The sequence below is a fragment of the Vipera ursinii genome (genome assembly GCF_947247035.1).
Source record: "Vipera ursinii genome assembly, chromosome: 12".
Taxonomy (NCBI): domain Eukaryota; kingdom Metazoa; phylum Chordata; class Lepidosauria; order Squamata; family Viperidae; genus Vipera; species Vipera ursinii.
Window position 1 is genome coordinate 656,181 of NC_139525.1, and position 16,694 is coordinate 672,874.

General features: G+C 57.6%; 1 protein-coding gene across 2 annotated transcripts in view; it reads left to right on the top strand.

Moving 5' to 3' along the window:
• The first annotated feature begins 1,093 nt into the window (after window positions 1-1,093).
• DLG3 (discs large MAGUK scaffold protein 3) overlaps window positions 1,094-16,694 on the top strand; it is a 38,312-nt gene continuing 22,711 nt past the window's right edge. Inside the window, exons 1-4 of one of the 2 annotated variants that reach the window (XM_083372089.1) lie at window positions 1,094-1,267; window positions 2,416-2,547; window positions 3,131-3,264; window positions 4,466-4,591. In XM_083372089.1, coding sequence (XP_083228215.1) covers window positions 1,252-1,267; window positions 2,416-2,547; window positions 3,131-3,264; window positions 4,466-4,591 — 408 coding nt within the window. In that variant the 5' untranslated portion in view covers window positions 1,094-1,251. The remainder of the gene's footprint in view (window positions 1,268-2,415; window positions 2,548-3,130; window positions 3,265-4,465; window positions 4,592-16,694) is intronic. The other variant, XM_083372090.1, reaches the window with a different exon arrangement.

Below are 16,694 nucleotides of genomic sequence, written 5' to 3' on the forward strand. Positions count from 1 at the left end.
ACAGAAAATTCTGATCGTGGAGAGGATGAGGCTGGACTGGGTTTCTGGTCAATTTCTGTTGGGAAAGCCCCAGACTGCTTTACCCAAATCACCAGACTAGTGCCTTAAGTCACAATTTGATTCCTCAAAGGCTGAACTGAATCTAAAGCTTGTTTCATTGTAACCCTATTTAGATAGCATCCTGCGTATGATAGACAAACCCTGTGGTTAGCTAATTTCTGTTTTCAAGAAGCCCAGAAAACTGGCTTAATTGACATAACCATCATAACCCTTCCAAACACGACTCTTTCCTACGTCTAACTGGCTGCATGATTGGCTGCTGCCCCTTCTCCCGGGCCAGGCTGCTGGGCCAATCTCCCTCCAGAAGTCCTGCTGGTTCAGCACAGCACGGTGGGGGGGGGGGGGTGCACCAGGCTCTCCAAACCTGGCAACTTGGGAGACTTGTGGACTATGCTGGCTGGGGAATTCTGGAAGTCCACGAGTCCATCTTTTCACCAGCTGGCAATTAGGGGTTCCTCTGAATGTGAGAGCATAAATTCCCACAGCAGCTACCGCACCTCCGCCCTTCGCAGACACCGGTTCTTCTCACCCGCAAACAGCCAGAAAGTTGAGTCCAAGCTCAGCCGAGGAGTTAGAGGAAGCGGAGAAAAATCTGCCGCCATTCCAAACTTTCTAAGCGGCGAACCCCGGGCGCTCTCCTACAACATCCAGTTTTGGAAACGGTGCACCCGGGAGCCAGACAGCTGCCCTTCGGTTACGCAGCTTCACTCTAAAAGCCGTTCTCGTGGAGAGCCAAAACCCGTGTCTCCGCCCGCGCTAAGACACGTGAGGAATGCTGGCAAGCCAGCTGTTGATTCCGGGGGAGGGGGCTCGAGCCGCCGCCGGGAGACCTGAAGGAAGCCGAACTCGCCAAAGGGAAAAGTTTGGGCGACCCTCCCAAGAGATGCTCGCACGAGGGGGCGCAGTTTAGACCTCCTCCGGGGCTTCGGGCGGCTTTAGGGGTCTAATCCCTCCCGGGACTGTTGTCGCCCGCGGCCGGAGTGCGGCGTTTCTAGTCCTCAGGATCGAGAGGGGGAGCGGCTGCCGAGCGTCTGGAAACCGCTTCCTGCGGCCGCTTCCCGGTCGGCCAGAGTCCAAAAAGTTGGAGGCGGCCCCTTCGGCGCCGCACTTCCCGCCCTTCCTCCGGCCAGGGCGGCCCGGCCCGGCCCGGCCCTCGTCCGCCTTCCTCCCGGGGACGCGCAGCCCGGCCCGATGAGCGCCCGGACGGGTAAGGGGCGCCGGCCGAGAGGAGGGAGCGGGGGGCCATCCGCGGGACCAGCGCGATCCGGGGCTGCTCGGAAGGAGCTTCTCGGCCGCTGAGCTCCCCCCGCCTTAGAGGGGCCCAGGAGCAGCGGCCTTTCCGGACGCGGGACTCGGACCGGCTGTGCAGGAACTTTCTCCTCTTTTCCGGATGGGGGGGGGGAATAGGGGAGGAGGACTTCCAAGCAGGAGTTCCGGAGGCATTAAAGTTTTCCGGGCAACAACTGGAGCTTTGGGAGAGGGGCTGGGAGCGGAGTCGGAGCCCCCTTGCCTCCCTTGAGGGGCTCCTGGGGACCGCATCTCCAGGGAGAGGCCACAGGCGTGGACCTCCATCTGCGGGGGGGGGGCTCTTTGCTCCTTTTCCATCCCCTCCCCTGAGATCGCCCCAGCCAGAGGAGGGTCTGCAGCCGGGCCTTTGTCCTCCCAGGTGAGATGGCCCTGGGGAGGAAGACTCCACTTACAACCTTCTTGGCTGTAGAAAAGTTGTGCTTCTAAGGAATGGCACTTTTCTCTTGAAAACCTGCTTACCTTTTCCTTCCACCCTGGGATGCCTTCCAACCTTGAGTCTCAAGGCAGTCCTGAGCCAAGAGTGTCTCCAAGGGATGGACTTGAAACAGAACACCTGGCTACATATTCTACTGAATTGTTTGGGGGCCCATTTACAGGCCCCTGGGATTGCTGGGAGTCTCGTAGGTCTGGGGGTGCAGGCAGAGTACACGGGTAATCCTTGGGTGAGGGGGTGACAGAACAGGACTGGAAGCTTGGAAGTACCTTCCATCTCTGTGAGAACTTCGGGTCACTCCAAAGGAGATTTCTTACATGTGGAGAACCGGTCCTATTTAGCTAGGACCTCTGGAACCGCCAGAGCTGCTTGTTGGTGCTAGCAGGCCTGGTCTCTCCATGGGACAAAAAAAGTCCTGGTTCTGGACTCCTTGCCTTGATTGTGTGAATATGGATCCTGGATTCTGATCCATGCTAGAAAACGGAGAGTTAAGGAAGTGCCCCCTGCCAGCTGCAGGAACCTGCCTGTGTGGAGAGGAGCCCTGTGTCCTGGGGAGGGGGAGCTCGGTGGATACAGGCCCCGGGCCTCCCTCAAGCTTTGCTCTTGCCTTGCAGACACCCAGCGAGCTGTGGCAATCCTGGCCCGCTATCAGGCGATTCTGCAGTCCCCGGTGGAACAGCCTCTGCGAGCCTCAATCGAGAAAGTGGTCCGTGTATTTCAGAGTGAGCTTTTCCAGGCCCTGCTGGGTAAGGGTGGCTGGCAACAGCCGAGCGCGCAGGCTATGCCCCTCCTGGGGGTGCATCTAGGTTTAGGCTCCCTTAAACCAGAGCAGCTGCTTGGGGGGGGCGATGTTCAGGCCTCCACAGAACTGTATCCCACAAAGACCGGAGTCTCTTCAGAGGACATTGTGCAGCCTCTGGGCATCTTCTCCCTCTGAGGCCAGAGATTCGTCTGGCTTTAAGACTTGTACCCTAATAGGAAGGAGGCAAGATAAAAAGAAGGTGGGGGGGGGGGCACTGGAGAGCCTTCTCACTCTCAGGCCACGTTTGCTCCCCCTGCTGGCCACGCTGGGAGTTCTCTGCGGAGCAGGGCTGCTTTTTGGCTCAGCAGGTGAGACCACCTGGCTCCTCTTGCCTGACTCCCTTAGCCACAGCCCCACAGGGTTGGCTGGTAGCCAGTTCTCCCTTCGACCAGCCCGTTAGAGAAGCAGATGCCCAGATTCTGCTGAGGGGCTGAGGGGTTCTTCGGGGGGGGTGGCTCTGCCAGGGGGCAGAGCAGGAGGGGTCTTCTGAGCTGGCCTCTCAAGGTGTCTTTCGGTCTGTCTCCCAGACATCCAGGAGTGCTATGAGCTGAGCGTGCTCCCCACCTGCCAGCAAGATGGGTCTGCCCATCTGGGGCCTGGGAGCCCCTCCAAGATCCACGATGCTGCTGACCCAGGGGGCCGAGAGGGCCAGCCACTGCAGGTGAGGCCGATGGACCCCCTTAAGGAGGGGCTCCCCTTTGCTTCCCTCGAGCACCTCTTACAGCTCTCTGGATGCCTGATTAGCTGTGCCAGCGATGAGGAACTGCATTTGGCCCCACACTAGGGCCAAGCCCTTTCGTCCCAAGCCCCGAACCTGCCTTTGGCTGTGCGGCAGGATGCCCTGCTCTGCCCTCCCCTTTTGGCTGCTGAGCAAGAGAGAAACACGTGGGAAGCACTTTGTCCACTGGTGTCTGGTGAGGAAGCTGCATGAGCCCCCTTGCTTGAACGCCTTTCTCCAGCCAGTGGCGGATCGCCTGCTCACCCTGGGGGGATCCGAGGTCCTGCGGCCCTTTCATCCCCCTGCCCTGATTTGAGGCTCCCCTGGACCCCTGGCGGGTCCTTGGTTTGGGCAGTAGAGTAGCTCCTCCCCACAGCCCCCCCTTTCCTCCTCCCCCTCCTACCTCCATCATCCCCTGGCTTTCTCGGTTTCTTCTAAAAGTCTGAGGCTGGGAAGAGACCCTGCTGGTCACTTGCCGGGCTGTGCGCTGCTTCCCTTTCAGGCTGACCTTGAGGCCTTCTTAACAAGCTGTGTTTTAATTGGCCAAGCCTAGAAAATTAATGTCTGTGATTTTCAGTGCTTATTTTTTGAAAGAGGAAAGAGCACGTCTCCCATCCTCATGGCAACAGCAGACGGAATTGGCAGGTGGATGCTTATAGCCTGGTCAACAGCTTAGGCACCCAGAGGGGCAGATTTGAGAAAAGTGACTCCAGAAGGAAGGATTAGCAAGTGTGTCGTAGTTCTCTGGCACTGCTAATCAGCATAAATCTTAGGCAAGTGTACATATAATCTCCCAAGCTTTTAAAACCATCTTAGTTGCCACCATTGTAGTAGTGGAGTTGCAGGGGGTATTAGCAAAAAGGGGCTTCTCCCCCCTTCCTTGTTCCTCCTCAGGATGGGTGTGAGCCTGGGGGGGAATTCTGCTGATGCAGCCAGGGCTAACTTTGGGATGCATAGTCCTGGGGGTGCATAGTCCCCAGGAGTTGAGTCCTTTGCAGCTTGGTAGGCCTGACATTTTCCCCCCTTGCTCGTGAGGAGTTCCACAATCCAAGGTGCAGCCAGAGCGGGAAAGGTCTGTTGGTTTTCAAAACGGAAGCGCCTTTTTCTCTGTTCTCCAGAGTTCATTGCTTTTTCAATATTCCAGGGAAGAGCAACGGGGGCGTCAGATGCAGAACTGGTGCCGCAGTTGGTGAGAGTGACCCAGAGCAGGACTGAGCTGCCTGCACACGTCTGCAGTCTGGTGGTGGGTGTCAGCAGCATCTTGCCCAAGGTGAGGGTCTCAATGCTGCAGATAAGCAGCTGGGGGCAAACCCAGGAAGGGGAGCAGGGCATGGCCTCCTGTGGAATCATGGGGTCTCCCAGGGATGAGAACGAGGCTGCAAAAAGGCTGAGTTGGGTTCAAAGAGGAGGGGGCAAGGGAATTGTTGCAGGGGGGAATCTAATTTCTTTTTGGGGTCCAGTTGTGCTTAAGACCTCTTGGGGCAGCCTGATTTTCTCTTCCCCTTAAACCAGCAGGGTGCCCTCTAAAGAAAAAAATGAGGCTCTAAACTTAGGAAACAAAGCAAGCTCAACTAAAAGGGCCCCCGCTGTTTGTCTTGCATGAAGGTTTCCACACATCAACCCCACTCCTGGAGTCTTTTGACAGGCTGGTTCTGGAAGTCAGCAGTGTTAAACTTTGGGAGCGGAAGAGATGGTGGAGGATGAGGGCCTGTCTGCATCCTGCTTCTGCCCGTGAATTGCTGGCTCCCCTTATTTGATTGCAGGCACAGCTTGCAGTTCAGCACTGCTGGAAGGTCAGCTGTTATCTGGGAGTGTCCGGCAGCCTCCTGAGTGTCAAAGGGGGGGGGGGTGATGGGCGGTGCAACAGCCTCCTTGCAGTGGAGGGGGGAGCCCAGGTTTGGGCCACGAGCGCAGCCAATTTCACGTGGGCTCTTTTCCTCTACTGACATCTTCCTGCTGCTGCCTAGCAACCCAGCTGCCGTCTGCGTGGAGCTCGGCTGGTTGCAGGAATGGCAGAGGAGACTTTTGGGGGAATTGGGGGCCTCCAGTCCCATGTGGGTTCGGCTAGGAGCTCCATCCTGTCCTCGTGGGTCCAGCGCCTACTGGCTCTAGCTGGCTCTTTGAGGCAGCAGCAGGGGAGGCTGGCTCTGTCCCAGGAAGATGGAGGGGGACTTTTTGGGGCAGGCATGGGGCCGAGCGGGGCCTCCTGGCTTCCTCCCTGCTTTACCTCCAGCCTCAAGGGTTGGGCCACCCTTCTCCCCTTTTGTCCCGGCCTGCTCACCTTCAGGCCTCGGGATGTGGCTGGTCTCCTGAAATGGAGGGAACACCCTCTGTCTCTGGAGCGCAGCCACGTGCAGCCCTGCCACCATGTCCACTCCCGGCAATTCCTGGTAAAGCGCAGCGGCTGTGCGAAGCAGGGAGATGGGATGGGACGGGGCAGATCCTAACGGGGGTCTTTGAGCCTTGATTCAATTCCTAGATGAGGAAACCTGCAGTTTGGATTTAGTTCTCCAGCTTCCCTCTGCGCCAAAGGGCAATACAGGTTGCCCACAGCAGTAACTGTTTCTGCATCACACCCTCTCTTCTGAGGGGGGGGCAGCGTGCTGGTCTACTCTAGCCAAAACTGGGTGGCTACAGGAGATCGATTTTAAAACCCATCATCTGTCCAGATGAGGATTTCCTAGGTCAGCAGTCTCCCTCCTGGGGGGGCCTCCATGCACTCAATTCCAAAGGCCTGTCCCACACATCTCGAGAGTTCAAAGTGACTGGGAAGCTTCTGTCCTAGTGGTGTCCCAGGCAGATTGTCCAGGGGCAGAAATGCCTGTGCGCACGCTCTCTGCCAGGTGCTGTTGCTGAGGTTGGCTTCCCAGGTTGGCCTCTCGGCTTTGCGTGCCATCCGGGCATTTGTGTGGGAAGAAGGGCTGAAGAATTGGGGAAAGAGGCACACGGGTCATTTTGGAAAGCAACCGAAAAGCCTGGAAATGGAATTTGGTGAGCTTTCAATGGTGCCTTTAAGAAATCTCTGCTGCTGGGATTCCAGTTTGCTGGCTGATTGGCTAAGAAGTGAGTGGGTGGGAGGGGGAGGGAACAGCCATTCAGAAATCTGTTGTATTACCTTCCTTCTTTAAAGGGGACCCAGCGCAGGGAGGGTTGAGGGAACAGCCTGCAGGGAATCCCAGCAGCAGAGCACCAGGATTTTTCTAGACCTTGGCCTCCTCAGGCCTGGGAGGGAAGTCAAGGGGCAGGGTTCGCTCCTCTGGGCTGTTCCTGTCTCTGGGAGCCCCCTTCCCCAGCATAGGTGGAGGCTTCACTGAAAGGAAATCAGACTTGTGACGTCTGTTTAGATGTGGGGCTAGATTGTGTCCCCTGCAGTTCACCACTTTCCCCTGAGCTCAGAAGGGGTTTCCTGGGGCCTCTTGGAATTGCTGACCATTGGCTCCCAGAGGTGGCGCAGTTCCCCATTTGCATTGACTCTGCGGCTGGTGGACTGGCTCTCCCATCCTGCTCTTTCGGCCCCTCTGAAGGCCCTAATGTCGCTTTGCCAGTCCTTTGGAGGACTGAGAGCCAGACCCTCCTCTCCCTCCGGGGCTTTTCTCTGCAGATGATGTTACTTCCAACTTTTATTGCCTCAGTTTCCCTGGTCCTCTCTTGGTAATGTATTCTCTGACAGGGAGGTAGAACGGGCACGTGCCAGGGCTGGGCACGGTGGGCCTTGCTTTGAATAACTGAGAAAGGAGCTCCTGCATCACTCGGAATTACGCTCTTCGACTTGTCTGGAGGCGTTGAACACCACATCCTACTAAGCCGGTTGGCTCGGCTTGGTTTCTGGAACGGAAAGTGGCCTACTGCAGTTCACAAAACAGGGCCAAATTGTCAACCTAGTTTACAACAACATGGTGGGGAGCTTGTGTCACTCTCTAAGCGAAGCGAAATGAGCTGCAACAAGGCTTAATGTGGTGTAGGGGTCCACCCAGTTTGTATTGTATTGCTTGTCCTGGGACATTTAGAGCAGGACCCTCCAGAACCCATTTAGAAATCAGTTGAAGGGATCATGGTGGGTCACTTCCCCCCCCCCCCCCGCTACCCAAAAGCAGAATGTCCATTGCTGAGGCTCCTGGTGCAGTTTGGGCCGTGCTCTAGGGTGGCGTTGGATTGACAGTGACAGTTCTTGTGATGCGGTGTTATGATTAAAGAAGGGGCATATGCAACCTCTTGAGTGGCATTCCAGTGGGCACGTTCAGCAACCAGGCAAAAATGGTGATATGAAGTGGGTTCGGGATACATTAGTGAAGATTTACTATATTTCCTTTCTGTCACAGTAGCCAGTATTTTTGGTACGAGGATGTGGGCTGCCATAAGGTTTTGGAGAAGTGTAGCTCCAGGGAGCCCTGGGCTCAAATCCCCACCCTCTGGATGTGGCCGGCCGCTCGCTCAGCCTTACACCTTCTGAGGCCGGCCGCTGTGAATACGACATAGAAGGGAGGAGTCTGGCTGCTTCTCAACTTCTGCTGGCAAAAGCCTTTTGCCCAGCGTGGAGAAGAATATCCGTGTCTTATGGGAGTCTCCCACTGGCGGTGGGGCTCAGGTACAGGTCCTGGCGCCTCCCCGCACTGCTCAAAGGTCTGGCTAAGGGGAGGACTCTCAACCTCCTGCAGCCACAGACTGGAGCATTGTCAGGTCTGCAGAGGAAGAAGAGAAAGTGTCCAAGTTGCTAAATGTTGTGGTTTGGGGCTGGGCTAGGAACCCCACAATTCCTGATTAAGAAGCGCAGCTACCATGGCTCATAATGGCCCCAAAGACAAACTTGCCTTGGTTGGAGGCTTTTTAGATGTTTTTATTTCTATTATTTATTTGTATCCTGCCTTTATTACTTTGACAAATAGCTCAAGACGGTGCACACACGTAACCCAACTTCCTCCTCCTATTCAGCCGCTTGATTCGGTTTCCACCTGACGCTGGAGGTGGCAAAAAGTCAACGTGCCTGCGAATCCCATTTCATTGGCAGCACCCTAAGGGAGGATCTTGAGGTTAGCGGCTTTGGAGGCTGCACTTCAGAGTATCCAGGAGGGCTGCTGGCACCCTGCCAGGATGATATCTAAGAGTTTGCTCTTTTAGAAATGAAAATTTCTAGGAACTTTCTTTGAGGGAGAGGGCCTTTGTAGGCTGCCCTGGCCTGGGCTTCCCCAGGGTGGGGTCTAGTTAGCCCCAGGGTGCCTCGCAGCTGTGTGGAAGAGGGAAGAAGGGGGTCCCAGAAGTAGCAGATGCCTCACAGCTGCCAGGAGAGCAGCCCTTGGGGGAAGCCCTGCTCTGGCCCAGGCGAGCGGCAGCCGCTCTCTGACCTTGACTGATCTTGGGAAGGTGGGCAGGCTCGGACGGAAGCCCAGACCGAGACCCTGGGCAGTCCCTGGGCAGTCGGTCAGCAGGGAGGAAGGAGAGTTAAGGGTTCTGCTTCCAGTTGCCATTGCAGTTGCATCTCGGATGGGTGGGATGATGGGTGGGATGGAGCCCATTAAGAGAAGGGGGCTCGCTCCTCTGGAATCCGGAGGAATACAGACGGGGGCTCCTGTTCCCTTTCTGAGGACCCCTGCAGTGGGTCTTTCCCTGCCTAGCCTACCTGGCAGGGGGAGAGTCAAGACGGACGGGGACGGGGACGGGGACGGGGGGGGGGGAAAGAGGAGAGGCCCGGGCCGCATCCCCCGCCGCCCCCCCCCCTCCGGTGCGGCGTGCGGGAGGGCTGCCGCTGCGCCTTTAAGGGCCCCTGCTTAACATGCGCGGCGCTGCCGCCGCTGCCCTGCGCACCGATTGGCTGCGGCGCGGCGAACGGGAGCTGCGGGGCGAGCGCGATGCTCTGCCTGCCCCCTTTCCCGTCCAGGGAGCGCAGGCGGCGCGGCCCCTCCGCTCTCCCCAGCCGCGGCAGCAGCAGCAGCAGCAGCAGCAGCAGCAGCAGCAGCAGCAGCAGCAGCAGCAGCAGCAGCAGCAGCAGCAGCAGCAGCGGCCGCCCCTTCCTCGCCGGGCTCCGCCAGCCGGAGAAGCCCCCGCGCCCCGCCGCCTCAGCCGCGCAGCCCTCGGGCCGGGGCAGGGGATCGCTCGCCCGGCCGCCCCTCGCAGCCGCCGCCGCCGCCGCCGCCGGGGGAAGGCGGCGCCCCCTCCGCGGAGCTGGGCGATGCGGCGCGGTTGCCGCCGCCGCCGCGGTGACGATGCGCTAGCGACGACGGCGGCGGCGTGGTCGGCGCGCCCGCGGAGGTGACGGGCTGGGCGGCTGGCGGAGGGAGCGGCGGGGCCGGCGGGGTCATTGTCTCGGCGCGGGCAAGATGCACAAGCACCACCACTGCTGCCGCTGCCCGGAGTGCTACGAGGTGACGCGCATGGCGGCCCTGCGGCGCATGGAGCCCCCCAGCTACGGCGAGTGGCAGCAGCACGAGCAGTTCGGCGGCGGCGGGGGCGGCTACGGGGGCTACGGCTCGCAGACGCTGCCCTCGCAGCCCGGGGGCGCCACCCCCACGGCCCGGGCCAAGGGCAAGCTGGTCCCCACGGCCCGCGACAGCGCCCCCCCCGCGCCGCCCAAGCAGGGTCCGGCCAAGGGGGGCGGCGGGGCGGGCACCCCCAAGATCAACGGCAGCGGCCCTGCCTGGTGGCCCGAATGCACCTGCTCGAACCGCGACTGGTATGAACAGGTGGGTGCCGCTGCTCGGGCGCGAAGGGGGAGCGGGCGAGGCCTCACCGGGCAGGAGCGCTCCTGGCCCTTCCCTCAACCCAGGGCCAAGCGGCCGTCGGGAAGGCCACCAGCACCGTTTCCCCGCGGGGCTGCTTCTGATAAAATGTGGCTGTAGGACCTCGGACCCTTCGGTCCGGCCCAGAAAGGGATCGGGAAACCTCCGCGCCGCCAGCCTCCTCGGCGACCAGCGGAGAAAATGGATGGAGCCTCACGCGAGGCAGTAAAATGGAGGCTGCTGTCTCGGTGGGTCCCCGTCTTGCGCGAGTGGGCCAAGCCTCTCTTGCTGGAGGCTGCCTCGCCCCAGCCCAGCCCTGGAGGGGCAGGATCCCGGGTGCCGCCCAGGCGGAGAGGGAACAACCGCGTCCAGTTTTGCCTTCCCTGCCTGTGTGTCACGGCCCCTCACCTTGGCACTGGGCACTGAGGTTGTGAAGACCACCGGCCCTGCTGTTCACTAATGCCCCCTGCCAAATGCCGCCTGGCCAGCTCCTGGTGGGGGGAGGGGTTATGGTGGACAATCTGTGCGGTGTGTGTGAAGCTGCTGGGCACCCTTCCCCCAGAGCTGTCAGATGGAAATTGGTACATACACATCTCTCTCCTAAGATGGCAGTGGCAAGATGTGTGTGTGCATGTGTGTGTGTGTGTGCATGTATGTGCGTGCGCGCATGCTGGAGTGAAGAACGGCTCTGCTCTGGGTCTGGCTGTTTAACATGGTGCTGGTCAAAAGGCGCAATGGTGGTATGATGAGAAAAGGTTTGGGAGAACTAAGGGGTGGTGGTGTTTGGGGGGGGCTGGCACAGAAGCTGAGCTAGATAGGTCCTGGCAGGCTGTGGAGGATGGGGCTCGGCTCAGAGAGTGGGCCCAGGCAGGCCAAATTGCTCACAGAGATGTTGGGAGGGTTTGCGCTGAGCTTGGCTGCCTCTGCTGGTGAGGGGGGCTTGCCCTCTGCCAACCTGGCCAACCGGCGTGGTCCCTCATGGCCTCTACTGGGGGGCCTGTCTTTAGTAGGGCCAGAAAGGGAGGTGGGGCACTGTCCCAGGTTGCCCCCTACCTATGGCCCTGCTATGTGTGCGTGTGCTTATGTGGGGTTGCCTGGCCCCTCTTATCACGAGCTCTCTAGTATTTGGGGAAGGCCAGGCCTGAAGGGAGGGGGGCAATCAGGCCACTTGTTCTTGGCCCCACTTTGTCTCTGGTGTCAGACTGGAGGGAAATTGGCAGAGCCTGGGGGAGGCCGGACTGCTCTGGTTGATTTTGTAGGCCAAGGACCCCCACCCCGGCAGGGTCTTTTCAATGCTCCTCTGCCTCCTCCCACCCCCATCATTTCCCATTGCTAGTGAAGTGACTCCTTAGCCAGGGCATAAAGGAACATGCACCCCGTTGCCCCTGTGGAGTGACCCAGAACAGGGCACACGTGCCAGGGCAAAGCGGTTGGCAGGAGGGCGGGGTGGGGAGGCAGCCTTATTTGGAGAGGGGGGGCCCTTCCTGTCCCATGGCTGGTCTGTGCGGAGAGGGTTGTGCCGGGAGGGGGCACCGGGAAGGAGCCAGGGCAGGGTTCCCCAGTCCATTACCACACCATTTTGGGGTTTCTGGTGTGGCGGCTCAGAAAAGCGAGAGGCAGCCTTGGCTTCTGCCACTCTGGACGCTTGATGGTACCCAGGATTGGGAGAAGCGGAGCTGGAGGGAGCCGGGCAGCGCTGGGGCTCGGAGGTTGCCTGAGGCAAAAAGAGTGGGTGACGGATCAAATGGGACAAGGGGGGCTGGGTGGGTGGGGTGTGCCGAGCGGTGCCCTGCTGAGGGTGGACGGGTGGGGCAGGAGGCCTCTGGGAGTCCCGGAGGTGGGTGGGTTTCCTGAGGCAATGGGGGGAGAGAGTGAGGGAGAGGATGGGGCCGAGAAGCTGGAGGTGGGAGGTTGGCAGGGTGAGGTTGCCATGGCTACTCATGTTCTATTCAGGGAGGGAGGGAGGGAGCTTCATCCTGGCACTAGAAGGTGGGGGCGGAGGAGGGCGCGGGGGGGGGGGAGTGGAGTGGAAAGCAGCACAGCTGGGGGAAGGCAGGGGAAGTGGGCAAGGCGGCCTATGGGCTGGCGTGGGACTGTCAGGCCCCTGGAGTGGCGGGTGGGGGCCGTGGGGAGCCACCTGCCGCTTTCCCTGGCTCCCCTTGGGATGCTCTGCCTGTTCTGCGCGAGGCAGGATGTCTGCCAGTTGCTCTGGCGTTCGCTATGACTCAGAGGGACGGAAACCTGCGCCCCCCCCCCTCAGCTGCCTGGCATTTAGTATGTGGGGCTCTGAGAACAGAGGGCTTCTCCCAGGTCCCCTCCATCCTAGGGACTCCGGGCACCTGCCCCCCCATCCCAGGAGGAAGGAAGGAAGCTTCCTTGGGAAAACCGTTGTGAGCCGGGCTTTCCTGATGCTTCTAACCTGCCCTGTTATGGGGTAGGGGTCCTTCCTGGGATTTTTGCCTCTCAGTCCCTTGCACAAATCCGGACGGCAGCTTTTAGGGTCTTCCCAGCCAAGAGAGGCAGGTTGGGGAAGCTGCAGCTGTTTCCAGCATCGCCTGTACTTTTCTCTGGGCTCTGCAATAGGATGCCCATCACTGCCCCTGTGCATCCCCTTTTTCCACAGGTGTGCTATGGTAGTCCTTTCCTACCAGGGCACCTTCTTCTCCCATCCAGGTATCCACATAGAAGGCCTCCAGCAATAGCAATCAACCGTTTTCACAGAACCTGAAGTTCTGTGGGTCCTTCTAGTGGGAACTCTTTGTGTATCTGAGACAGTCAGTGTGGGGTCTTTAGGCTGGGGCTATAATATGCTGGAACCAAACCTTGTTGATCCACATTGACCCCACCAGGAGATCTTTCTGTTTCTCATTTATTGACAGGTTTAGCGTCAAAGGTTTGCCTTCCTAGAACATCCCGCTGGCCCTGGGCAGGGTGATCTTTAGGGGAGACTGATAATGGAGTCACACCACCTTTTAAAGGCAGAGTTTGGGCAGTAGACCTGTGAGACGGGGAGGGGGGCTTCAGATCCCAGAGCAACCTCCAGGGGCAGATCCTAGATCTACAAGGGATGCAGCCAATTTCCCACAGATTGTTCCAGGAATTATCACATGTCTGATTCTCTATAAATAACATTAGGATGCACTAATAATAAAATATGGGGTCCTTCCCATATCAGACTCTGCTGCCATCAGAATAGTTTGTGAAGAAGTGGGAGAGGAGGGGGCTGACGGGGGCTCGGGGGAGAAGGAGCTTCAATTCCCAGCAAGGTTGCCTTTACTCTCTCCGTCCTCCATGCCTGCAGTTTTCCTGCTTAGCTGGGGTCATTTTCTCAGAAATAGGCCTTTCGGTGATACCTGCTGCCGTGAGGATGCCCAGCCTGGGCTGATCTTGGAAATGCTGTAAAGTCAGGCTCAGCTTTCGGGTTGGGAATCCCAAGAGGAACCTGGAGGTCAGAAAAGCCAAAGCCAGCCGCTTCAGTCTTGTCACCAAGAAAACCACTTCAATGTGCCCACCGAGCCCCTCGGAGTGGCACTGAAGGGTTTGTGGCGAGGGCCTGCTCCTGAGCCTTGCCTGTCTCATGCCGTTGTCTGGCCATGCTACAAAGGACTCAAGAAGAAGGTTGCCGTAAAGGCTGTGGAGCAAATTTTATAGCATTTGTTAAATGTCACTGACATTTCTCAAGTTTTGAGGTGGGGGAGGCACTAACTGGGCTTTGCTTCTCTTTCTCTCTAGCAGGTAACAAACTTGGCATAGAACCCAGCCTAAAATGGTTCATTTGATTGCACAGGCTTTGAAAGCCGGGCTTCTGCTTGTGAACCTCCAAATCTTTCTCAGCAGAAGCTGAGAATCAGCTGAGGGCCTCCCCTTCTTTTCAGGCTCTCTGACAGCTGCCCGGGATCCCAGAAGCTCTGGAGATGGGCAGGAAGGTTCTCACTGGGTCTGGGAGCCTTGCAAGGGGTGGCTGGGGCTGCCCGCTGACCTGTAGCCCCTGCTCTAAAATAATCCTAATTTATATTTCACTCTTACGGAGTCTTGCCCCTCTAGTGTCTCTATAGGATGCCTGTTCTTGGCCGCTCTTAGTTTAGACTGGCCTCTGTGCAGCACTCCCGCTCGAATAAGGAAGAGGGCTCGGCTTCTCCATTGCTCTTTGGGACTGTTTTCCTGCCTACAAAACCCACCCAACCGACCCCTGAAATTGGCTGAAAAATTAGCGCCTTCTGAACCTCTGCAAAATTTGAGGCAAGGCTGCCTCGAGGCGGAGTGGAGCTGTGCTGTGGAAAGGGGGGCTATTTGCAGGCCAGGCTCAGGCAGGTTGAGGGATGATGGTCTGGCGTTTTCTGGCCAGGCAACCTGCTCCTGGAAGTTTGCCAGCAGAGCAGGAAGCTGGCTTGGCTTTGGAAGGCAGTGGCTTTGGGTTGACAAGCCCTTGTGAGTTTTCTTTCTGGAAGCTTTGGAGGCCTTCCTTCTCCCCACTGCCTAAAGGTAGCCGGAGGTTGACTGGAAAAGCCTCCTTGGTTGGGGAGATCCCTGCCTGATGTTGACGTGTGTGTGTGTGTGTGGGGGGGTGTCTTCTCATCACCTGACCAGTGGCTATGCAGTGTCTCCTAAATGGCCAGCCTAGAGTGGCTCATCCTTTCCTTAGGAAATGGATTTCAGTGTACAACTACTCACTGCTACTACCGCTTCCACTATTAATACTGATAGGTTTTTCCTTCTGTTCCAATGAAAGCTGCTTTGCTATCACTTTTTCTAGGAAATAAAGAATACAATAGGTAATATTCTGCATAGTAATTTCTCTGGGATGGTGGAGAATAGGCCTGTCCTATCGCACGGACCTGCCCTTGGAGACCCAGCTCATGGTCCTTATGTTGGTGCTGACCATACTCAGTTCACCCAATCGCTGTGGGAGGGCTTAATTTCTCCTCCCATTACCAACCTGACTGTTCCCTCACACCCAGCTTGTCAGGGTGTCTGAATCTGTCTTTAAAGTGTGGCATCTTTGGGAAATTCTATTGATTTGGTTTGGAATTTCATTTCTCGTGCGGTTTTCTATTTACTGGTGTTCAGCCTGTGCTTGACTCTGCTTCGTTCCATCTGCTTTTTTTCAGGACCAGGGGGTGGGGGAGGGGAGGGATCGAAGCATAACATAACTGAGTGGATGTTGCTAAGGGAGACCATCCATCGACAGCTTGCTTGGGGATCTTGGCCAGGCTAGATCTGGGATTCCAAGGATTGGGTGGACTGCCTTTCCTCCTCAGGAGCGTTTCAGCTCTGCTTCCTCACTCCTCTTGGCCCCACAGAGAGCCTTTCAGCTCAGAGTCCCCACTGGGAACAAGGGGTTCATTTGGCTGGAAAGCCATTTGGGCTGGTGAGCGAGCACTGTGGGATCCTGAGTGCACCCCAGGCATTGTAGACAGGGGAGCGAGGAGAATGGGAGGCAAAGGAAGGGGGCCAATGGGGCTGCCAGGCTGGCTGCTCCCTCGACGGAAATGTCTTCCAGTGAAGGGCAAAACCCCAGTCAATGATATCCGGCGGCGCTCCCTCCCTCCTCGCCTCTTTTCTGTGGATATGGAGGCAGCTCTGTTTCCTGGCATGTTGGCCTTTGGCTGAATCCGCCCCGGGCGGTCAAGCCCAGATGCCTGCTCTGGCTGGCAGTGGCTCTGGCCGAGGCTGGGAAGAGGGCTGATCCCTTGGGGCCGGGAGGGGTGGGGCTGCCTTCGTCCTCCCGCAGCTGCCTGCCTCGGAAGAAGAGCCGGAGCCCACTTTTTGCCCACTTCAGCAGGCGCCGGTGCTGGACAGCTCCCGACGCCTGGGGAAACGGGGCGAGGAGGCACCTGGGGACGCCCGAGTTGGGGAGACCGAGGAGGCCCAGAGCCCCCGTGGCAATATGAGGAAGCAAGCAGGTGGATTTAAACTGCACAGAAGGCCATAAAATTAACCAGTTACGAGGGGTTCTTGATCCTCTGAGCTTGCTTGTTTTCTTGCAGGCGTTTCGTTACCTGAACTAGGTAGCATTATCAGTGCTAGTCATCAATGCTAGATGTAAGCTAGTTTGAGTAATGAAACGTCTGCAAGGAAGCAAGTTCAGAGAGCACCAAGGATCCTCATGTTAACCCCTGAGCTACAAATATTCTCTTTTATTATTAACCAATTAAAATAAAAATCTGAGTCATTTTATTAGTTTGTGCTCCAAAGGCAACAATGTAACCTGCAGGATGGGTGGATGGATGGACCGACAGGTAGGTAGGTAGGTGTGTGTGTGTGTGTGTGTGTGTGTGAGAGAGAGAGAGAGGGGGGGGGAGAGGGAGTGTAACTCAGCCACTGGGCTTCTCAAGGTCTTCAAAGGAATCTTGTGTGAAAGGGACGTCACTTGGTGTCACGTGTGTATTTTCCCCCCCCCCCAGCCCTCCCCCCTTTTTCTTTTAATCATTTAATCATCTTTTTCTTTATGGGTTCTGTTTTCCCAATTTGCATTTTCTTGAGCATGTTTGTCTTTATACAGATTTTGGCTTTCAGCACAACTGTTCTAGGGTTTTTTTTGTAATGGATTCATAACTGTTGACTGCCATTGGTTTGGGTTTTGGCAACAGCTTCCTGTTTTGAGTATTTCTTTTACAAGTTCAAACTTGGCACCAAGCAACAACAGGAAGCCCCCAAAACTGA